Source organism: Narcine bancroftii, chromosome 6, assembly GCF_036971445.1.
Source record: "Narcine bancroftii isolate sNarBan1 chromosome 6, sNarBan1.hap1, whole genome shotgun sequence".
Lineage (NCBI taxonomy): Eukaryota > Metazoa > Chordata > Chondrichthyes > Torpediniformes > Narcinidae > Narcine > Narcine bancroftii.
The window spans coordinates 61,824,986-61,850,008 of NC_091474.1; the positions used below are offsets into that span (position 1 = coordinate 61,824,986).

The window sequence follows — 25,023 nt, forward strand, 5'->3', positions numbered from 1 at the left end:
CTAATTAGATCTCAGCTGGAGTTATCATGAATAATTCTCAGAACTACACATTTTGGGATGAATGTGAAGCATTTGGAGAAGTTGCAGAAGTGGTTTTACTGTAGAAACAATCTAAGGAACTTCAGTTTGTGTACCCACGGGCTCCGATGGAGGTGGCTTTGAGATTGTGGAGGCATTGGAAATTATTTTTCCATTAACCAATAGACTCTGGCATGGTTCTGGAGGATTGGAAGGTCACAAATGTAGTTCCACTGTTTAAGAAAGGAGGGAGGCAGAAAAAAGGAAATTATAGGCCTTCTAGTTTGATGTCAGTAGTTGGAAAGTTATTGGAGTCGATCCTCAAGGACAAAGTTATGAAATACCTTGAGGTGCATGACATAATAGGTCCAAACCAGCATGGTTTTATGAAGGGAAGATCCTGCCTGACCAACCTATTGGAATTTTGAGGTCAAGGGAGAGGCTGTGCATGTTGTGTATTTGGATTTTCAAAATGCCTTTGATGAGGTTCCGCTTAAGAGGCTGCATAATAAGATGAGAGCCCGTGGAATTACAGGAATGATATTAGATGGAGCATTGGCTTTGAATGGATTGAATGTTTTTGTGGCGAAGTTTGCAGATGACACCAAGTAGATGGAGGAGTAGGAAGTGTTGAAGAAACCAAAAGGTTGCAGAGACTTGGACATTTTAGGAAAGTGGGCAAAGAAATGGCAGATGAGATACAATGTTGAGAAATATACGGTTGTATATTTTGGAAGAGGAAATAAACAGGCAGATTAATATTTGGATGGAGAGAAAATTCAAAACCTAAAGGTTAGCCAGTAGGTTGGATTAGTAGTAAAGAAAGTGAATGCTTTGTTGGCATTCATTTCAAGAAAAATAGTGTATAAGAGTAAAGAGGTGTTGATGAGGCTCTATGGGGCACTGGTGAGACCTCCTTTAGAGAACTGTGTGCAGTTTTGGGCCCCTTATCTTAATTTTGAATGCTGAAAGGATTGGACAGAGTAGATGTGAATAAGATGTTTCCCTTGGTGGATGAATCCAGGTCAAGAGAGCACAGTCTTACAATTAGAAGGTACTCATTTAAAACAGAAATTAGGAGAAACTTCTTTAGCCAGAGGGCCATGGATTTGTGGAATTTGTGGTCACATACAGCTGTGGAGGCCTGATCATTGGGGGCATTTAAGGAAGAGATTGATAGGTATCTAATTAGTCAGGGTATCAAGGGATATGGGGAAAAGGCTGGAATTTGGAATTAGATGTGAGAACAGTTTAGCACAGGGTGGAGTTGCAGAACAGACTTGATGGGCTGAATGGCCTGCTCTGTTCCGTTATCTTGTAATTAAAGCTATCTGCTTCTATTCCTTAAAGCAGAGGATGGATAAATGTAAAGATACTTAAAATTATGAGAGGTAAGAAGGACCAAGATTTAAATAGTAAAAAAAATAGAGGGGAGCTGAGAAATAACTTCCAAAGCTTAAACATAATGTTGGAGAAACTCAGCAGGTCAAACAATGTACTTTATATAGCGAAGATAAAGATACATATCCAATGTTTCGGGCTTGAGCCCTTCATCAAGGTATGAGGAAAATGTAGACAGGCACCTGAACAAAATGGTGGGAGATAGAAGCATAGTCCCACTGGCAGGAGGTAATAGGTGGGTGGCACGATTACCGTAGCAGTTAGTGCAATGTTGTTACAGTGCCAGCGATTGGGTCTGGAATTCAAATCCCGCACTGTCTGTAATGAGTTTGTACGTTCTTCCACTGTCTGCGTGGGTTTTCCCTGGGGGGCTTCTATTTTCTACCTCCGTTCTAAACTTACTGAGGGTTGCAGGTTAATTGGGTGGAATTTGGTGCCATGGACTCATGGACTGAAAGGGCCTGTTACTGTGCTGTATGCCTAAATTAAATTTAAAAATTAAAAGGGAGCAAAAAGCAAACGAGTGGGCGGGGGGGTGGCTCTGTGAATAGAGAGGGAAAGGGGTGGAGAGCTGGAGGAAAGAAGACAGAGGGAATAGGGAGAAGGTTAGCAGAAACTGGAGAGGTCAATGTTAATGCCATCTGGTTGGAGAAAATTAGGTGTTGCTCCTCCAATTTACCAGTGGCCATGGACAGACATGTCAGCATGCAAGTGGTGCACAGCATTGAAATGGTTGGCCACTGGGAAATTCCTGTCACTGAAGTGGACAGAGCCAAGGGCATCAGTGAAGAATCTCCAGTTTGTGTCCAACACTTCGATGTAGAGAATGCCACAACGGGAACACTGGATCCAGACGATTACTCTCGCGCATATATAAGTAAAGCGTTGTTAGAATTGCAAAGAGGGAAGTGTATAAATGAAGCACAATTTATGATTGTAGGATGTTCCAAAATGTTTTGCAGCCTTTGAAATACGATTCCCATTTTACAGCTATTACAAGCTCCTGTTTTTTAGTGAGTGTTACTTTGGGGGTTGGTGCAGGGTGCAAATCATTCATAGATTTCACAACATTTTTACAGACTGCATGGCATCATATGAGTGTTGACTCTAAATAAAGTAATGCTTTAGCAGAAGAACTAAGAACAATGGTTTGTTTATCCAAAGGAAAAACAGATGGGACTTGCATATAATTATCTCATGTGTTTGAGATACTTAAATAAACATTGTTCAGTATTGATCAGCAATTCATCTGAAAACAGAGTTGGAATCGCTCTGTAAAATGGACATTTCTGCTAATTCTCCTTGCCATGATTGTTAAACCATTGTGACCATTGTAGTGCTCATTTTGATTGACCTATATCTGGGTAAAGGAAGCAGGATCATTCCTGCATGATCATTTTGATGGTCATTTCGTCTGACCCATGCCTGGGTTTTGAAGCATCGAGGAAGTCACAAGTTTCATTTCCCCTATGCAAGGAAGTGGGGAGTTGTGACAATCATTGGTATGAAAGGACATTTCTCTGAAAGCATCTTGACAAGTACTGTAAATATTCGTGTATAATGTGACCCCCCCCCCCATTTTCGAGGGAAAAAAGGGGGAAAATTTTTACCCCCATCTATAATATGACCCCCCTCCCCTCGCCCGCCCGAGTCGCACTGGCGTCTCTCTCCCACCCCCGCCCGCCCGAGTCACGCTGGTGTCTCTCTCCCACCTCCGCCCGCCCGAGTCGCGCTGGCGTCTCTCTCCCACCCCCGCCCGCCCGAGTCGCGCTGGCGTCTCTCTCCCACCCCCGCCCGCCCGAGTCGCGCTGGCGTCCCTCTCCCACCCCCGCCCACCCAAGTCGCGCTGGCGTCTCTCTCCCACCCCCGCCCGCCCAAGTCGCGCTGGCGTCTCTCTCCCACCCCCGCCCACCCAAGTCGCGCTGGCGTCTCTCTCCCACCCCCGCCCGCCCGAGTCGCGCTGCTGCTGATAATTTTACTTATCGTTAAACCTGGCAGAATTTTTTTAAAATTATAACCTCGTGTATAATGCGACCCCCCCCCCTCCCCCACTTTGAGCTCAAATTTTCAGTACAAAATAATTTGCATTGTACTTGAATATTTACGGTATTTGTGAGTTTGTGGTGGTCTGATCACTCAGTGTCTCACCTGCGTATTTACTTCTAAACATCAGTTTTAAAAATTCTGAGTTTCAACACAGGATTTCTAAGACTGAACTTTGAATTGACTTTCCAGAATTGTGCCTAAACTGAAATGGTTTGAGTAGCATTAGGGTTAGGGTTACTCTCTCTCTCTTGGTGGTTAAGTTTAGATAAATTCATTAAGGTGTTATTAGTAATTATTAATAAATATATAATTTTAAAAAATAACACTGTCTCAGTGAATTTCTATTGCTGTTGGTCTGCGACGTTAAACAGCCTTTGGAAGCTGTAGTGTAAGGAAATATGATTCCCATTTGCCAAATCCAAGACCAAGCTTCTGAGAAAAGTAGGAATCACAGGGCAGGCCCTCAGAAAGACAATTAAATCCCTCTCCAACTCAGCTGAAGTGAACAATCACTGGCTGTGGCTGAAAAGGAGGGATCCTATCTCGGCTCCAAATTCATTTGGGATACACACCTTGGTCTGATTTGCCTGCCTTGGCAAAGGGTGTCTTGTGTTTAAAAAGCTGAAGCACCCACTGATAACAGAACCGACTGATTCCGGATTATATTTTCTATTATTGTAATTGAGGCAACCAACTGTACTAACTCTATGAGAGAGGATCAATCTAACCGATACTGAAATGTCATGGATTGTAATATCTAGTCCTATAAAGCAACCTGTAATTTAAAAACTAATAATGTTTGTTGTAATGTATATCTGCTTGTGTGTCTAAAGTTGAGTTTCCTGTTATCAAACATTTTAACTTCCCTACAATGAATAATATGTCTGTTCTCTGCCTCATCTTGTCAAGGTGAAGCCAAATCATAGAATATTACAGCCCAGAAACAGGCCCATTCAGCCTTTCTAATCTGTACTGAACCATTTTTTTTGTTTGCCTAGTACCATTGACCTCCACCCAGTGCAAATTCTTTTTAAATGTTAAAATTGAACCCACATTCACCACTTCAGTTGGCAGCTCATTCCACACTGCACCCACTCTCTGTGTGAAGAAATTCCACTTCATGTTCCCTTTAACTTTTCCCCTTTCACCCTTAACCCATGTCCTCTGGTTTGTATCTCACCTACCCTCAGTGGATAAAGCTGAACTATATGTATTCTGTCTACCTCCTCATAATTTTAAAACCAAATCTCTCCCCATTCTTCAATGCACCAGGGAATAAAGTTCTAACTTGTTTAACCTTTCCCTGTAACTCAGTTCCCTAAGTCCAGGCAACATCCTAGTGAATCTTCTCTGCACACACAATACTCCAAATTATGCCTCACCAATGTCTTGTACATAAACTTAATGAACAACGCATGATTAGTAGAGGCAAAATTATTGGCTAGGACCCTCTCTTTCTACAAAAGCTTCCCAGAATCCACAGATAAGCCCTTTATTGAATATGTCATCTGAATTTCAGTTCAGCATTTACATCTCTTCATTAATTGATCATTAACCACACACTTTTATTCTGGGTTTGGTGTTGCCTGACCTGCTATGCATTTTCCATTTTTATTTCAGGAGTATGGAGGATTGTTAATTTTACTTGCAGAATATGAAGGAATTGCTTTAAAGTCTCATTGACATTCTAAAAGAGAAAATTCAGGTTAAAGGTTCGATTGCAGACTCCGAATCCTGCTGGAACTAACAATTTCTGAGAATTAACTTCATTAAGATTTTCCACTTTACAGGAAGAAGTGAATCTGTTGCATTGTTCAAGTGAACCGGCGTGGACTTGAAGGGCCGACATGGCCTGTTTCCACGCCGTAAACAGTTATATGGTTATAAGGTTGCTCCTCAAACAATGCAGCCCACTCTTGGTACTGCACTTTGAACCAAGTTTTGAAATGGCATTTAAACCATGACTTTTTTGATTTAAAAGCAAGTATGCTACCATCGGGCAAATTGGTACATTGGTTAAGTGCAAGGCTGGCATTGCCTTATTTCCATCTCTGTTACAAGGCTCAATTCTGCTCTGTCTCTACTATTTGAATCCTCCTCATGTTCATTACAATGAATTGATTGTAACAATACACTCCTACATTGCCCTCCCATTTTCTATCTTCTGAAATTGAAGCAAGAGTAAATTGTACTACCCATAAAATCTTCCATTATTCAATGGACTTCCCAATCTGATTTACTTGAGAGTCGAAATTACTTGGGTCTCAGTTATGAATACAGTAAAAACCCCTGTTATCCAGAATTCAAGCAACTAGCAGCCTCAAGCAACAGACAAAAAAATTGAGGAAAATAAATTTTAAAAAAATTAGAGGTAAAAAATATGCAAGTTTAAAATTGTAGAAGTAAATGTTCTCTGAAGGAATACATAAACCTTTGTTGAAGATTACAGCAAATATTCAGCCAGTGGGGTGCCTTGGTCATGCTTTGTTCATAGCAGTTTGATTAAAATTGTGTGAAGCAGTAATGGTGTCACCCAGGTTGATGCCACTCACTGTTGGGGCAAATTTCTTAAAGTGTCTCATTTTCCCTGCTTAGTAAGAGTTACCCCCGTCAGAGGCTTTAACTGTGAACTTGGAGGGGATGGGTGGAAATTATCTATAATATTATTGTTTGTTTTTTGAGTGGCTCTGTGGAGTGGGAGGAACCTGCAAATGCAGCGATTGATTAAATGTTTTCAAAGAAGTTGACTAAAAATAAGGTTTATCTATTCATGCAGGTGAAGTTTGTTCAGTGCAAATACTGTATAGTATTTTTGTCTTTTAAACTATTTATTCTTAATGCAGTTGTATTAGTTAGGCATTGTAAGACCAAGTCTCAACCAGAAAATACACTTATCCAACATCTACCAATCCCCATAGGTGCTGAATACCAGGGGTTTTACTGTATATCCTAGAAATTAGCTTCCACAGGATGTTGTGGGAGAGAATTGTGAAATTTCTTTACCCTTTACATAAAAAAATTGTCCTCTGTCCCAAACAGTTATCCTGGGATCCTTGCCACAGTGTAGACTCTCCAGCTGGAGAAAATAATTTCATAGCATCAACCCAGTTTATGCAGCTTGATTTTTAAAATTCTTGTTAGTTTGGATCACTCTATGTTGTCACTTTTCCCCATTTACTCCATTAGTCCCATAACCCCCAGCTGTGCTGCTTACTATACCATTCTGTTGATGTAATCATTCACGGGGTGGGAGGGGGGGGGGCAATGTCCAATTGCTAAAACCTTGTTCTGGAACTATCAAAGAAGATTGATATAGAAAGAGGTGGACCCACTGATCGTCATCTTCCAAAACTTCATTGGTTCTTAAATGGCTCCTACAGATCGGAAGATAGCCCCTTTCCTTACTTCCCTGCATCCTCGAAATTTATTCCTTTTTTAAACTCCCATTTGTTTTTTTTTTGTCACTTATCTAAATCACAACTATCCTAAACTTCAATCCATTACCAATGTACTATCTCCTCAGGAAAATTCATCAGATGGATTTTTGGAAATGAAAGCTTGCCCCAGCAGGAAGCAGTTAAAAGCAGGCTGGAAAGTGATCTTATTGAAACGGATTTCACATGGTGAAGATGAAGAAATGCTGGAGGATATCATCAAGTCATACAGCATCCATCAGTAAAAATAGTTAATGCTTTGTCAATATTCTCTAAATTTCAGATTCAGAAGCTATTTCATCCGGTCTGGATGTCCAGAACCAGGGGATCAGTGTTAAAATAACTGAGATGGAGGATGTTGACTCTTTCGTATTTCCTATTCAGAACATATCTGGGGGCTCAGTTGCCGACTATGTTGAAGATAGTATATTTTTGGAGATTAAAGCAAATAAAATAATGTGGTGGGGAGGGGGGAAGTACAGGATCAGCTATGATATTGAATGGCCGAGCAGATGTCCTGGGCCAAACTTCTGAATCTAGTAATTACTGTTATTGTGGATGGGCGTGCTTTTTAAAAAATCCCATTCACCTATCTATTTTTTTGTGCTCATACAAATCACAGCATCTGGAGACTTTAGTGTTTTGTTATTTTTTTGTGTTTGCCTGCTGGACCCTTCAAGGAGTGAATTAGGTGGGGGTGGGAGCATTGAAATGAAATGCTGATTAGAGACCAAAATGTTCAATCCGTTATGATTTGGTCTATTTTGCAGTGCAGAGTGTTTGCGGTCGGAGGGAGGAGGAAGAGAAGGGGTAGGGGAGTCGCCTCTCGCAAAAGGCTTGCTGCAGCCGAGGGGTGGTTGACAACGCGACCCAGCACCTGAGAGGAGCGGAGGATTTCGGAGAGGAGATGTGGCCAACCCTCATTGGCGCATCGGTGGTGGGGGTGGGAGAAGAAATCCGGAGTTCACCATTTATTGAGTGGGATGATGGGGAAGGCAGGAGGCGGCTGATTCGGGATGGTCATTGGGGAGCGAGCCGGACTCCATCCCCCGTGAGGCCCAGCGCGACGTACCTGCGCGCTGACACCGACCCCGCAACGATCCAAAGGGATGAGGCGGCGGAGAGGGATGATGCTTGTGGAAGAGTTTACGGCCGGCGCCGCCTCCTCTCCTCTCCCCTCCTCGAAGGCGGGGAACGAGAGGGACATCCACACACGCATACACTCTAAGGTCATGATCGTCACTGGGCATGCTGGCGGCCCGTCCCTCGGCTGGCCGATCCCCGTCCGTCGCCGGCTAACGGTCGCTTCGACGTCAGTGGCGGGCGAGCGGGTGCCGGCGCGCGACGCCGCGAGCCGCCGCCGAGGGGCAACGGCGGCGATGAAGGGGGTGCGAGCGGCGCTGAGCGCCGTCTTCAGCCTGTGCGCTCTCCGCGCCACCAGCCACGCCTTCAGCAGCCAGGTACAGGGGTTGTCACCGGCGCCTCGCTCGCATCCCCCACCCCCGGGCTCGGTGGCAAGGGTGGGGTGGTGCCGGCTTGTTTCGACGTGTTCCGCCACCCACCTCGGTCACTTCGCCGCAGCGCTTCCCAAGCGACCGGGTTTGTTTTTGTCGTCGCTTTTAGTCGATCGTCATTTTATTAGAATAAAACACGAAGTCGCGTTCCTGTCACCAAAATACTGCTGTTGGTCATAAGCTTGTGCGAATGTGATCCAACGTCATGGCATGGAGCTGCGCCGACAGCCTTGTGTCAGCCAAAGCATCCAGGATTTGGTGGTGGAGGCCGCATGTTGGACCAAAACAAAGGGGCAAACCCTTTAAAACCTACTTGTGTCATTTGGACAAAGTGTAGATTGATTTAGAAGCAAAAATTCCGTGTGCATGTATTGATGCATCTTCGTGCATTTGCATCGATGCTTTGGAACCGTTGGGAAATAAAATACACATTTCGCGAGCTGAGATCGCACCGGGCTTGAAATGGGATCTCTTCTCTCTTGCAGGAATAACGGGCAATATTAATAATGAGAATACCAAGAGTAGCAAATGATTTTTAAAAAGATAGGTTCCATAGTGCCGGATGACAGATAAATATCAGGCAAAGCGCCAGATCTAACTATCTCAAAATAGCGTGTGGCGATCGTCAAACGAAGAAATGCAATCCCAAATTAACAATTCAGAGTATGAAATGCCAAAATCCAGCTGATGTCGAGGTTTGCTTTGAATAAATTCTTAAAAATAGAGAGATGTGCAGATAGATCTTAAATATACGTCAATGGAAGACGTCCAAATGTTCATAAGTAAAACACGAAAGTCTGCAGACACTGGTTGAAGTAGAACACAATGCTGGAGAAACTCAGCTGGTCAAACAGCGCCCTCGAGATAGCAAAGATTAAAGATACGTCACTGACGTTTCGGGCTTGAGCCCTTCATCAAGGTATGGAAACATGTCTGCAGGCCTCCAAACAAAAAGGCGTTGGGGAGGAGCATGATCCCAGAGGCAGGAGCTAATAGGTGGAGAAGGGAGGGGGGGCACAGCAGGAAGTGGGGGAGGAGGGGTGCCCTGATGAAAAGAGAGGGAAGGAGTTGGAAAGCTGAGGGAAATAAGACAGGTGGAAAAAAGAGAGCAAGTGAGCAGAAACCAGAAATATCGATGTTAATGGCATCTGGCTGGAGAGTGCCCAGATGAAAAATCAGGTGTTGTTCCTCCCACTTACAGGTGGTCAGTGGGATAGTACAAGATATTCCCTGAATTGGGCCACCTCATTTTCACAATGGATGTCCAATCCCTTTATACATCTATTGCCCATACAGAAGGTCTTAAACCATTCACTTCTTTCTGGACCAAAGACCTGACTAGTCACCCTCCACCACCAACCTCCTCCACCTGGCAGAACTTGTCCTAACTCTAAACAACTTCTCCTTTGACTCCTTTCACCCTCCAAGTCAAAGGAGTAGCCATGGGTACCCACATGGGCCCCAGCTATGCCTGCTTGTTTGGGGCTCTGAAGCAATCCATACTGCAAGCCTACACAGGCAAGGCTTCTCAACTCTTCCTCCGTTACATTGATGACTACATCGGGGCTGCCTCATGGACCCACAATGAGCTCATCAACCTAATTCACTTTGCTTCCACTCCGATCTCAAACTCACCTGGTCTGTCTCCGACAACACTCTCCCCTTTCTGAATCTCTGTCTCCATCTTGGGAGACAAGCTTTCCACCAATATATATGTTACAAACCCACCAACTTCCACATCTACCTCAACTACATTTTCTCACACTGCCCACTGTAAGGATTCTATTCCCTTCTCTAAATTTCTCCATCTCTGCTGCATCAGTTCCTAAGATGAGGTCTTTCAGTTCAGATCTGAAATATCTACCTTCTTCCACAAACGTGGCTTTCCCTCCACCATCATCAACTCAGCCCTCAGCCACATCTCCTCCATTTCTTACTCATCTGTCCTAGCCGCTTCTGCCCCAGACTCAACAAACATAGCATTCCCCTTGTCGTTACCTATCACTCCACCAGCCTCCGCATCCAACAGATTATCCTCCAGAATTTCTGCCTCTTACAACAGGATCCCACTACCAGACATATTTTCCCCTCTTCTCCCCTCTCTACCTTCTGTAGAGACCACTCCCTCCATGACTCACTTGTGCACTAATCCCTCCCTACCAATTGCCCCCGACACCATCCCTTGTAGCTGCAGGAGGTGCCACACTTGCACCCACACCACCTTCACCACAGTCTGGATTCCAAACCAGGCATTTCAAGTGAAGCAGCACTTCACTTGTGTATCCGCAGAATTGATTTACTGCATCTGGTGGTCCCTTTGTGGCTTTCTGTACATCGGAGAGACTGGGCGCAGACTGGAAGATCGCTTCGCTGAGCACCTTTGCTCTGTATGCACCAGTGACAGGGATCTCCCAGTGGCCAACCATTTCTGTTCTGTATCCCACTTCCATATTCACATGTTTGTCCATGGCCTCATGTACTATCTTACCAAGACTACTTATAAGTGGGAGTAACAACTCCTGATTTTCCACCTGGGCACTCTCCAGCCGGATGGCATTAACATCGACTTTTCCAGTTTCTGCTAACCAGCTCTCCTTTCCCCCTGCCTTTTCTTCCCCCAGCCTTATTTCCCTCAGCTCTCCACCCTTCCCTCTTTACTCATCTTGCCAACCCTCCTCCCTTGCTTGCTGCTGTGCCCTCCCTCTCTTCTCCTATTTCCTCCTGCCTGTGACCACGTCTCCCTTCTTACCTTTTAATTCGGATGTCTGTTGACTTTTTGTCCATACCTTGATGAAGGGCTCAAGCTTGAAGCATTGGTTATGTATTTTTATCTTTGTTACATAAAGTACACCGTTTGATCTGCTGAGTTCCTCCAGCATTGTGTTATACTGCAAATGTTCATAGCTGTGTCTTAAGATAGAAGGTCAATTTAATTGCTGCTTTGTGTTAGACAAATATAATGTGTTGAGCAGTGAAATTGTACTTTGATATTAAAAAAAACAAAGGATTCTAATTAGTGAATTGCTCATGTTTAATTTTCAAATAGTTTGCTTCCAACAAAGATCGACTTCTGTAGAAATTATTTATTTAACATCTAGCAGTCATTAATTATGTACCATCTTTTATTGTTTCCTTTTTAAAACTGCCATTTTGCCCAAGTCTTTGAATGTTCCGCTTCCATTTCCTTGAATTGTTCAATGTCAAATATTCCAATAAAGCAATGTGGCATGTGGAAAAAATAGTCTCAGTTTTAAGTTAACACTCAGGAAATCCATCTTTGTGTTTTTATCCATTTTAGTAGAATGCTGTATTTAATTAAACCAGTTAGTACAAAATTAACAATGTGAAATTTATGCAGAGTTCTGTATGCACTTTAAAAAAACTAAAATCAAACCTCTAATAAAATATTTAAAATACAAAGATGGAAAATTATATTCATTTTTGTTCCTCCTACTGACACAAACGTCACCAGACTTAATTCTCTCATCAAAATTTTTATTTTTTACTTGAATTTCTTATCTCTTCAGCCATCTGGAATTGCATCTTGCCATATGCTCTGTCCTTGACCATCTCTGGCCAAACTTTAATTATGCTCTCCTCATTTTTTTTGTCTGACTACTTTTTAAATTATACTTTCTGAAGCCCTTGGATCAGAATCAGAATTTGTCATGAAATTCAGTGATTTGCAGCAACATCACAGTGCAAACATTCATATTATGATCCATCTTACAACTATAATATATATTAAAAAAAAGATTAAAAGTCGTAGTGCATGAAAAGTAATGCAATGTCTTTAGGTCATTGATTGTTCAGGAATCCAATGGCAGTGGGGAAGAAGATGCCCCTGTGCTGCTGAATGCTTGTGTTTAGGCTCCTGTACTTCCTTCCCGATTTTAAAGACATTCCAAATACTTGGTGGTGTTGCATGTTCTTAGTCCATTTGTTCTATGAAATTTATTTGTCTATGGACATTTTGTTCACTTCCTCCTGAGTTCATGCAGTACCATAGATGAGCTATTCTCAATGCAATTTGACCTTTTGACTTAGATTCAAACTTGGCTCTCACCTTGTGCCAAAGTCCACACAAGTGATACATTAACACACTGGTTGAATGCCACCATACTCTAAAATAAATTTTGCTTCTGTGCTTCTCATTATTTGCAAAAGTTGTTTCCTATATTGCAAAAACATATTCTTCACAGTTTTGAGTATGAAAGGTTGTGGTCGGTTGTGGTCTCATTACCTCCCACAGTATTGATGTCACCCACTGGTCAAATAAAATGTACATATTAAGGAAACCTTTCTGGTTTCATTAGATCTGCAAGAATCTTGCATAAGCTCCCAACAAAAAAGAAATAAAATCAGACAGCTGAGGTTATGCAATCAGCTATGCAATTTGAATTATATTTTAATGGTGCATGGACAAGTGGGTATTATGGACTTTGCTTTGGTAATGAGATGCACTTATAAGCCATATGGTGAACTTGTCGCCATAGTTTGCATGGAAGGACTGAAGAAATCCACTTTGCTGTCCTAGTCAGCTATCAAACCTTAACGTTCAACTTTAATGTGTACATTTGGCATTTGGCCAGACAATTGAATAATTTTCACATTGGCCCATTTCCAAAAGTTAATTTGTATAAGAATTTGGTACACAGTAACTACAATGTTAATTGCAATTATTTAATTGCATGATTTCAAATTTACACATAATACAAGGTTATGACACGATACCTCAGATCCTCCTAGCCAGGCACATGAAACAGCCTGCTCCAGCACACCTCCGCAAAACCCACCACAGCGTCTGCTTGGCCACAGGCAGCAAGCAACGTTGAAGTCTGGAGGCCTTGTCCCCACAACAGGGGCCCAGTCACCACAGCAGTCCAGGCTGCGCAGCCACATAGCTTTCTACCAAAAGTCTGTCCCATTTCCACATCTCCACAGCGCTCTACCATCCAATGCTCATCAATTAAGAATTGTTGCACGGCACCTTACTTAAGCGTGGCATAGCATCAGGTCTGGAGAAGCCACTGCTCCAAAGCCAACGTCCAGGAAAATGCTATGAGCAGGAATTATTCTTCCAAGGAATTTATTAAATAGGTTAAATGAATGGACCTATGGTAGAAATGTGAAGTTGTAAATGGAGGGGAAAAGAAGTAAATGTTCTGAGAAACCTGGGCGTCATTATAGATCTAACTGGAAGTAGGATTCTTGGCACAGTCAACAGTTGGGAAGGCAAATGACTGTTTGCTTTAAATGCAAAGGTGTTGGAATAGGAAAGCCTCTCTGCTGTTGCAAAAGGTGATCATGAAATCATGCATGAAGAAGTCTATACTGTTTTGCTGTCTGTACCTGAGAAACATGGCAATAATTCAATAGATCTGAGTGATTTCTGTGATGGGGGATTGTTTTGAAGTGTGATTAAGAAGTATGCACTTTTACTGTCGAGAGTTTAGAAGAAGAATCAACAATGTTAAAATGGAAAAGATTCTGAAAGAATTTGACAAGCTCAATACTGAGTGGCAGTTTTACTTGGATGGGGAACCTAGAACTAAGGGCAAATTCACATGAATATGAGTTGAAGAATTGGATCTCTTGTGTTTGATGATTTTAGTTAGGTAGTTCAAGATGCAGAGAAGAACTTTGTTGTTTTGTATTGAATGGTTTATTTGCATATAATTATTACAGAACAACAGACTATTTAGCCCATTGAGAGATGCATTCTTTTTGTGGAGCATTTAGTCCTTTTGCTTTTGATCTTTGCCTGTTAGCCTGTAAATAATTTTCCTTTGAAAACTGATGAATAATGTCTACCAAAGTGAGCGAGTGCAGATGAAAACCATTCTTTGCATCTGTAAAAAAAAAATAAGCTGGCATGAAATGGATTCTTAGTGTCTCATCTGAAAGATCGTGCAACTAACCACACAATATTCAGTATTGTACTCTAATTGTCGTTGAGGATGCTGCAAGTCTATTCATAAAGTTAAAGCAAAAACCATTTGAGGCAAGAATGCTACCAATGCAGCTTTCATTTACGGTAGTTCTTGCAAGTTTCATGTTCTGTACATAGCTATTTTGTCTAACTTTCTCTTTCTTACAGTTGCTGATTCCTGCATGGAATGTGTTTGTGGCCACTTAGTATCACCAATGATTTTGAAGCCGACTTTCTTGTGATTCAAATGTGTCAATATGTTGCTTCACTGTGGGATGATGTTGGGTATCAGTGTTACTTACTCAGACAGCAGCAATAGAAATTAACCAAGACAGTGTTATATTAAAAAATTTTTTATTATTAATTACCAATAATATAACACCTTATCCAACTTAACCAAACTTGATCCCTAACTATGCACAAATATTCTTATGTGAGTGTGGGTATGTGTGTGTTTGTGTCATATCCCAAACTATTACAGCTCAGCACAATTCTGAAACTTCAATCAAAGTTCAGACTCAGAAATCCAGTGTTGACAAGCAAGCTTTAAATTGATCCAAAAAAGTAGTCGCAAAGTAGGTGGAGAGACCGGGGTGACAGACTGTTGTAAATTCATGAAATCCTAGTTGAGTTGCTTCCTGAGAAATGTCCTTTCAGATGAGTGGAAGTCAAAATTCTCCTTTTTCTGGCTTAGAGAAAATGAAATGAGTGACTTTCACAAAGTTTCCAGAACCCTTTCATGGGTCAATCCAAAGTGACCTTCACAATAGTCACGATCCAAATACGGAACCCAAATACGGGTCTGTTCAAGTGACTTTTTCTTTCAGCCATGGTGGGGTTCAACAAATTCCCTTTTTCCACAATGGGATTCAAGAAGTACCCTTCAAAAGTGATCTTTCCTTTGGCCACACAAAACCTCTTCAGCTGAGTATTCCTCAGAGAGCTGCTGCTCCTGTGTTGCTCCCTTAAAATGGCCCCTGATCAAACAATGTGCTTTTTTTAAAATATGTTGGTCACATGGTCTCTGCACCTGTGTTCCAGTGGCACTTCCTCTCTCTTCAGAAGTAGCGAATTTGAATACACGCTGTCCCCAGCCTGTCAGCCCACAGTCAGTCTCCAAAGTTTGCAGCTTGATTTATTCTCTTACACAGTCTCACTCAAATGAAAATGAGCTCTGGAGGGCAGGTGGCCAGGGCCAAAAGAAGAGTGGTTAACTTTTGCATTGTATCGACTACTACACACGTATGCATAACAAATCTATTCAGTCGCATGTCATGCCCACTAACACTATGATTCCTGTCTCAGCCAGCATATTTCCACGAGCCACACATTATATGTTGAAGAGCTGCAGTTTGGACACCCCTGGTTTAATGCTAGACCACATCCAACCTTAGTTCGAAGGCTAATTTTTTTTAATGCTTCCAATTTGATTTGTGCTGGGATGATGATGGCTCTTGATGTTGCTTCACTGGTAAGCTGTTTTATTTTTCACCAGGCTCGTGGGAGTTGTAGAAACATAGAAGGGAGGATCATAGTGTTGAGTTGTCCCTAGAGAAGTGCAGCACACATTGCTGTGTTTGTTCTATCAGAGGTACGGCTACCTGCTTTGAGGATATGTTGGGAGTCTCTAATTGTACACAAGACTGGTTGAAGAGAACTGCACTGTGTTATGCATGACAAGCCATCTAGATATTCCCTAAGAACTTGGGTTACAACACATGTTGTGTGATGGACTGTGTTCTGACTACATTCAGCACCTGATATTAATGCCAGCAAAAATAGTACATTCATAATCTGGTTTTGGGGATTTCAAGATGAGGGACTTGTTCTTTAGTTTTTTTCGTGGCAAAGTTAGTTTGGAGGACCCCAATCCATTACTTATTTGCAAAATTGCTGTCATCACCCTTTTTAATACTTAATAAAGAGTGGAAACCTAAACAAATCAGATAGTCTCAGAATCTGTGGAACCACTTTATTGTTGAATATTATGTGGGACAAAAAAAAATGAAATTCCTGTTATTGTTCCTTCTCTGTAGATGATTAGGATTATAAAAGAGGCTTCTGGTTTGATACATTAATATGCAGGAATAGAGGGATATGTATCATGTGCCAGTGGCAACAAATTTAGTTTAATTTGGAATCCTGTTCAGCACAGGTAGAGGACGCCAAATGCTTGTACATATGTTTTACTGATATGTTTTTCTTAAATTTAAACAAAATGGCCAATGTAATAAAATCTTAGTTGAGCATTTAAAAAAAAATCGATCTGTGCCATTTTATATCCTAATCTGTCTGGAAAGAGTTGCCTTGTCATTTAAGAATAAATATGATTTCTGTGATAATCTTGGAGAATATAGCACATTTAAAATGCACAAAGCAAGATTTTTGCATTGCATTGTGTGAGATGTGGATCTGCACTCATTATGAGGTATCCAAGCTAAAATCACTATAATATTCTGATGTTCTCTTTCCTCTTTCTGAATACATCAGTATTGTCATCCTTTGTTCAAAATTAATTTTTCACTTGAGAACAATGCAGCACAGTAGAGGCCTTTCAACCTACAATGTTGTGTCATCTTATATAAACTACATGATCAATCTCACCCTTCCCTCCTCCACAGTCCATGGACCCCTTCCCCCATTTTTCTTGCATTCATGTGCATCTCTGAGTCTTTTAAATGTCAGCCTTAACCACTACCTCTGCAAGTATATGTAGGTATCTACCACTCTGTGTAAAATTTAAAAAATACTTACCACTGACATCTCCCTTAAACTTTCCTCCACTCATCTTGAGCTGATGTCCTCTGGTAATGAACATTGCATTCCCTGAATGCTTCATTTTCATTATGGCTGTCCAATCTCTACACCTTTATCCCCCATACAAAAGATTTCAAAGATCTTTGTTTCTTTCTTGACAAGAGACCTAACCAGTCCTCCTCCTCCACCTGGCAGAATCTGTTCTCACTCTTAATGACCTCTCCTTTGTCTCATCCCACTTTCTCCAAATCAAAGGAGTAGCCATGGATACCTGCATGAGTCCCTGCTTTTTGTGGGCTTTGTGCAGTAATCCATGCTGCAAGCCTACACAGGCAAGGCCCTCAACTCTATTGACAACTACATCAGTGCTGCCTCATGCCCCTGTGATGAACTCATCAACATTTTTCACTTTGCTCCCAACTTACACCCCAATCTCAAATTCACAGTCCATCTCTGTCAACATTCTCCCCTTTCTTGATATCTGTCTCGATCTTGGGAGACACAGACTTTTTCTAGAAACCTACCAACTTCCACATCTACCTCTAGTACACTTCTTCACACCAGTCTCCTGTGACGATTCTATTCCTTTCTTTCAAATCCTTTGTCTCCATTATATCTATTCCCAAGATGAGTTCTTCCAGTTCAGATCATCTGAGATGTCCTTCCACAAATGTGTCTTTCCCTCCCCATCATCAACTCAGCCCTTACCTTCATCTCCTCCATTTCCTGTTCATCTGCCCTGGCCCCCTCCTCCCCCAGACGCAACAAATACAGGATTTCCCTTGTCCTCACCTACCATCCTAGCAGCCTCCACATCCAACACATTATTCTCTGTAATTTCTGTCATCTACACCTACAACATGATCCCATCATATCATCTTCCCCTGTCCACCTTTTGTAAGGATCGTTCCCTCCATGACTCCCTCATCCCTTCCCATTAATCGCCTTCTTGGTACCTTCTGCTGTGGCCACAGGAAGTGCCTCACTTCCACCTACACCTCCTCCCTCACCATCATTCAGGGTCCCAAACAATCCTCCTAAGTGAAGCAACACTTCAATTGTGAATCTGTGGGTGTCTGATGCCCCTGTTGTGGCTTTCTCGACATCAGAGAGACTGAACACAGACTGGGAGATCGCTTCGCTGAGTACCTATGCCCTCCCTGTTCACATCAATTACAGGGATTTCCCAGTGGCCAACCATTTCAATTCTGCACCCCACTCTTCCATTGACCTGTCTGTCCATGGCCTCATGTACTATCAAACCAAGACCACCAGTAAATTGAAGGAACACCATCTGATTTTCCGTCTGGACACTCTCCATTAACATCGACTTCTCTGGTTCTCTGGTTTCTACTAGCCTATTTCCCCATTCTCCCTTTCTTCCCCATCCCTTTGTCTTCTTTCCTCCAGCTCTCCACCTCCTTCCCTCACCATTCACAGAGCAATGCTCACCTCCCCTTGTTTGCTGGTGTGCTCTCCCTCCCTTGTCCTCCTATTAGATCTTGCCTATACAACTGTTCCTTTCCTTGGCCTTCCCCTACTGCCCCACCATTTTGTTCGGGCGCATATGTACATTTTACTTATACCTTGCTCAAGTCCCAAAAGTTGATTATGTATCTTTATTTTTGCTATATAAAGTATACTGTTTGACATGCTGAGTTTTTCCAGCATTGTGTTTTGACCTCAAAAAGCCATGCTGACTCTCCCTAATAAAATTACTGTATGTTTCTCCAAATACTTGTAAATCCTGTCCCAAAGAATTCTTTCCAGCAGTTCCAATGGCATACTACTGACACAGGACTTGCTTCCAGTCCTCTTGTACGACTGCTGTGATCAGGGAGGACCCAAAGATCATCAATGCTCCAACAATCTCTTCCCTTGCTTTCTGTTGAAACCTGGGATATTTCCTGTCCGGCCCCAGGGACTTATCTATAAGTTCCTGATATTTTACAGAGGCTCGCTTCAACACTATCTCTTTCTTAAGCTCGACTTGTTCCCAGTATATTAGCCTGCTGCACACTGACCTCACATTTGTTAAGCTCCTTCCCATTAGGGATCACTGAAGCAAAATATTCATTAAGAACCTCCCCTCTCCAATCTGCTTCCAGGCACATCTTTTCTCCTTTGTCTATGAATAGCCCTACCCTTACTCTCATCATCCTCCTGCTCTTCACATAACTGTAGAATGCCTTGCAAATTTTCTTAATCCTTCTTGAAAAGGCCTTTTCAAGACCCCTTCTAGCTCTCCTCAATCCCTTAAGTTCCTTCCAAGCTACCTTACAATTCTCAAGAGCCCTACCTGTTTTTGCTTCCTAAACTCCTTCCTCTTGACCAAATGTTCCACTTCTTTTGTCAACTATGACTCTTGAACCCTATATCCTTTAATTGTCTCAGTGGGACAAATCAGTCCTGAGCCCCCATGCAAGTGGTCCCAAACCAACTTCCACATTTCTATTGGGCATTTTCCTGAGAACATTCATCCCCAGTTAATGCTCCCAAGTATCTGCAGATTACCATTGTAATGATTCCTTCCTCAATTAAGTGCTTCCCCATGTCATCTGCTCCTATCCTTGTCCATGTCTATGCTGAAAGACGGAATTGAGTTCATTATCTCCAAAATGCGCACTCACTGAGAAATATCTCAGGTTTATTGCCCATTACTAGATCCATTATGGTCTTCCTTTTGGTCAGCTTGTCCTCGTATGGTGTGTCAGGAATCCTTCTTGGACACATTGAACAAATTCTTCCCCATCCAAATCCTTTGTGTTATGGAGGTATTGGGGATGTTGAAGTCACCCATGACAACAATCCTATTCAAAAAGGGCCCTACTTATCTGTTCTTCAGTGGCTTGATGGCAATGTGGGGACCTATAGTATACTCCCACTAATTTCTCACGTCCCGTTTCAGATTTCCACTTGTACCAACTCTGTCAAAAATCTCTGTGATGTCCTCCATTTTTACAGCTGTGATACTATCTCTGATTAGCAATGCCCCTCCCCCAACCCCCCACCATCTGTTAACTTTCCCTTTTCCTTTTGAAACCTCTAAACTTCTAACCTTCAGAACACCAAGCAGTTAATTGTGTCAGCCAAGTCTCTGTAACAGCCACCACATAATAATTCAATTTACTAATCCAAGCCTGAAGCTTGTCATTCTTATTCTTAATATTTCTCATATTAAACACATTTCAACCAATCCAGTTAACTGAATAATTGTCTTTTCCACTGTCCATCTTTCCTCAGGGACTCACTGCTCTTTGCATCTAGCTTCCCCAAACTACTCCATCATCTGATGAAAAACTGATTCCCATTCCCCTGCTAATTTAGTTTAAGCCCTACCCAACAGCTCAAGCAGACCTGGCTCCAAGAACATTGGTCCCTCAAGAGTTCAGGTGCAACCCATCACTTTCATATCGGTCATACCTTCCCCAAAGAGACCCCAATGATCCATAAATCTACATGCCTGCACCACCTCTTCAGCTACTCATTCATCTACCTTAGAGATATGTACATGGATTTAAGGAAAAATAGAGGGTTATGGGGGCGAAGTAGGGAAGGGTTAAATTGTTGTGGAGTGGATTTGTGTGGGTTGAGGGCACAACATTGTGTGCTGTGCTGTCCTTGCCCTCACTGGCACAGGCGATAATCCAGAGATTACTTTTTAGCTTCCTTCCTAACTCCCTAAATTAACTCTTCAGAACCTCATTGCCTTTTGTTATCTGTCATTGGTACCTACATGCGCCACAGCATCTGGCTGCTCACCCTCCCTCTCAAGAATGCCATGTACTCGATCTGAGATGTCATTGACACAAGCACCTTGGAGTCAACCTGCCATCAGGGAGTCTTGATCTTGACTATCAGTCTCCTTCCCTAACCAATGAGTCCCCTATCATTCTCACTTTCCTAACCCCTTCTCTTCTGAGCAACAGATTCCATACTCAGTCCCAGGACCTAGCTGTTGTGGCTTTCCCTGGTAGGTCATTGCCTCAGCTCCCTCCAACAGTATCCAACACAGTATATCTGTTATTGAGGGGAATAACCTATAGTGCCAGTTGATAAAGTAGACAAAGACATTGTGGTCAAACAATAATCATGGCTTTTATTAGCAGAAACTCATGGTACAATAATGAAAGACAATAGGTGCATACACAGTTATACCCAAGGGGAGTATCCTTAACAGTAGAGATAATGCACAGCCAATGTTCGTACAGCAAGGCTTGTCAGAGGGGAGACAGACAGCTTGGCAGACATTCACCACAGTCTCCGCCACCCCCCCCCCCCCCCGGCAGAAGAAGGGTTAAAATCAAAAGGACACCTGCTAGGAAAGACTGAAGCAAGCGATACATGGATACCATGCTTGGCCTTGAGATACTCTAACAGCCAAAATATGCCAGTATCTAGCAAGCAATTGAAATATAATGAGATGTTTTATGAATATGTCAGCCTATCAGGTTGTTTACGAATTCTGGTGCTTCTCTAAACAGGTGGCTTCTTTACAGACCCAGGACCTGTACCAGTTCCCAACGTTGCAGTGTGGGAAAGACTAGACCCGCTCCAGAATTGCCAGTGTGAGGCAGTGGAACCTCAGCATGGCCATCTGAAAGCTTATTAAGGGTCACAGGCTGGGGGGGGGGGGGGGGTGAGTCCAACCTCTCAGGTTCACTCTGAGTAGGGGTGCGAGGAAGGGGCGAACCAGGTGAGGCTAGATCTCTTAGGGGTACAGTGTCAGTACTCCCGTCTGGGAATTTAACATGAATGTAGTTGGGGTTAGTATGCAGTAGCTGAACTGGTTGGACTAGGGGGTCTGTTTTACACACTCGAGTGTGGCTCTTCAGCAGCACGGTTCCAGGCTCAGATAAACAGGCTGGCCAGTCCATCACAGTTCCTGATTTCCTAGGAAAGGCAAACATACGTTCATGAGGTGTTTGATTTGTTGCAGTACACAATAAAGACCGAATAGAATGTAGTGCCTCAGGCAGCACCTCCTGCCACCGGGTAACAGGGTAACCATGTGTTTTTAAAGAAAAACAGTCTTTCAGAATGTAGCATTAGCCCTTTCAACCTGCCCATTACACTGCGAGTTGTAGCTCGTGGTACGGCTGGTGGCAATCCCCTTTTGTAGCAGGGCTCGCCACAGTTCAGCGCTCATGAATGTTGAGCCTCTATCGGTATGAATGTAATTGGGAAAAGCAAAAATACTGAAAATTCTGTCAAATGACTTAATGACAGATGCTGACGAGACATCAGGGAAGGATATCACAAAAGGAAACCTGGAATATTCATCAATTACAGTAAGGAAGCATACATTTTTGTTGTTGGAAAGTAACAGCCCTTTAAAATCTAAGCTAATCCTCTCAAAAGGTCGGGTTGCCTTGACGAGAGTGTCGCCAGTACCGAACAGCTTCAATAAATAGCCTGGGCTTCTTTTTCAATGGCAGGATGTTTAAGTTCAGGTCCGCGTAACGTGCGGGAGAAGAATACCACTGGTCTGCCCTTTTGATTAAGGGTTCCTGCCAAGGCAGAATCTGAGGCATCAGTTTCTACTTGGAATGGGACATCCTCATCAATGGACGAGAGTGCAGTTTTGGCAATATCAGCTTTAATTCTCTCGAAAGCCTTCAAGGCGATTGGAGAGAGAGGAAAAGATTTAATGTCAAACAGAGGGTGTTCCGTTTTAAGGGTTTTTGCTGAGTTTGGGGGTGGTAACTTCTTAAAGGGGGGCCATTCTTTCTGGGTTGGGCAGATTTCGCCCTTGTGGACAATGTAGCCCAGAATGGATATATCTGTCGTGTTGAACACACATTTGCCCTCGTTAAATGGAAGGTTGAGTTCTTTAGCTGTTGCTAAAAATTTCTTTAAGTTGTTTTGCTCAGCCTTTGTTTTCCCACAGATAGTGACATTATCCAGATAGAGAAATGTACCCTGTAACTCATACGTCCTAACAATCTTATCCATTTCCCTCTGAAACACTAACACACCATTAGTGACTCCAAAAGGAACCCTTTTAAACTGGTATAACCCCCCATCAGCCTCAAAAGTTGTATAGGGTCGTTCCTTTTTTTAATGGGGATTTGGTGGTAAGCTGCTTTGAGGTTGATAGTGGAGTACACTTTGTATTGCGCTATCTGATTAATAATTTAATTGATGCGTGGCAGGGGGTAGGCATCCAGGTTAGTGTAATGGTTGATTGTCTGGCTGTAGTCAATAGCCAGTCATTTCTTAGTGTGATTTTTCACAACTACCACCTGGGCTTGCCACAGACTCTTTCTGGGTTCAATTACTCCCTCTTTAAGCAATCTCTGAGTCTCAGCTTTGATAAACTCACAATCCTCTTTGCTGTAAGAACGGCTCTTAGTGGCAATCAGCTGACACTCGGGGCTAAATCACTGAAAAGGGAGGGAGCTTTGATCTTTAATGTGGACAGACCGCAGTAACTAGCGCGGGAGATGGTAAGTGTGGGTAGTGGCCCACCGAAATTTAACACTACACTGTTCATTTGAGATTGAATATCTAACCCCAGTACCACAGGGGCGCAGAGCTCCGGCATAATAAAGAGACACACGTTAACAAGGCAATGTCCCTGCAAATTTAAATTAACTTTACACTTGTCCCGTATAGTTTTTGTAAGTTCACTACAAGTCATCGATATCTTTCGGTTTGCTGCATATCTCCGCAAATTTAAGGCTCTGGCAATTCTCTCGTGGATGTAGCTGTCAGCACTCCCTGAGTCTATTAGATAATCAAGAGTCTCACCATTCACCTCCCCCTTCATAGTCGACCGTTCCATTTCCATAACATCCCCCAAGCTTTGGAGTCAATTGAGCTATCACAGGGGATCTCACCTCACCGTCACTTGAAGTCGATTCAGCCTACTTGTCTGAAGATTCCCCCTTTTCACAATTGTCTTCCATTCCTGCAGCTCCAGGACGCATTTTCTTGGTGCTTCTCTTCTTATCAATGGAAGTACTTTTCGCCTTACACACTTTAGCAAAGTCCTGAGTTTCCCACAGTAGCTGCAGGTAGCAAATCGAGCCAGGCACTTCTTTCTAGGGTGCCAGCTCTTATCACAGAAGTAGCATTTTTCAGGAGTTTGCTTTTTTCTTTCCTTCGGGGTTCCAGAACTCCTGGGTTTCCTTTTTGGTTTCTAGCATTTCACTAGACCGCATGGCACTTCTCAGTGTTTTGGCTAGAGTGACTGGCCAGTTGTAGCTTAAGGGCTCCATCTCCAGCAGCCTCAGTCAGATGTAACTGGAGTCAATCCCGTTGACTAAAGCATCCAGCATCAAGGCATTGCGATGTTGTTGCACATTGACTGCCCTGACATCACATTCATTGGCCAGTGAGTTGAGAGCCAGTGGATAGGCAGTATAACTTTCTCAAGGTTTCTGGCGTCCAGTCAGCAACTGGTGTCGAGCAAGCACCACATTCCATGGCGCTGCATAGTAAGCAGTCAGACGTTCCCAGGCTATAGCCAGAGTGGTAACTCCTTGCATTATGGCAAAAGGGATCTCACCCAGCAGAGAGTTCAGATGGCCCCACTGTATCGCCTCATTGACCACGCTGTTTCGAGCCATGTAGTAATCGAAACAAGCAATCCAGTGGTTGAAAATTTCTCTGGCCCTCAGGGCAGACTGGTTAATTATCAGCCGCTCTGGCTTGAGTACTGCATCCATTTTTGCTAATAAAATTGAAGTGCCAGTTGATGAAGTAGACAAATATGATGTGGTCAAACAATAATTATGGCTTTTATTAGCAGAAACTCATGGTACAATAATGAAAGACAATAGGTGCATACACAGTTATACCCAAGGGGAGTGTCCTTAACAGTAGAGATAATGCACAGCCAATGTTAGTACAGCAAGCCTCGCCATAAGGGAGACAGACAGCTTGGCAGATATTCACCACACAGCCACAAAAGTGC

The 25,023-nt window shown here is 42.8% G+C and overlaps 1 protein-coding gene and 1 long non-coding RNA gene across 4 annotated transcripts in view; one reads left to right on the forward strand and one right to left on the reverse strand.

The window, feature by feature from the left end:
* LOC138736121 (uncharacterized) overlaps nt 1–8,495 on the reverse strand; it is a 77,977-nt gene extending 69,482 nt beyond the window's left edge. The window contains exon 1 of the long non-coding RNA XR_011340105.1: nt 7,972–8,495. This is a non-coding gene — a long non-coding RNA (uncharacterized lncRNA). The remainder of the gene's footprint in view (nt 1–7,971) is intronic.
* ero1b (endoplasmic reticulum oxidoreductase 1 beta) overlaps nt 1–25,023 on the forward strand; it is a 91,621-nt gene that overhangs the window by 6,199 nt on the left and 60,399 nt on the right. Inside the window, exon 1 of one of the 3 annotated variants that reach the window (XM_069885056.1) lies at nt 7,878–8,359. The exons of 1 other annotated variant lie outside the window; for it this stretch is intronic. In XM_069885056.1, the coding sequence (XP_069741157.1) occupies nt 8,009–8,359 (351 nt within the window). In that variant the 5' untranslated portion in view covers nt 7,878–8,008. Of the gene's footprint in view, nt 1–7,877; nt 8,360–25,023 lie in introns of those variants that run through there. One more of the 3 variants, XM_069885055.1, reaches the window with a different exon arrangement.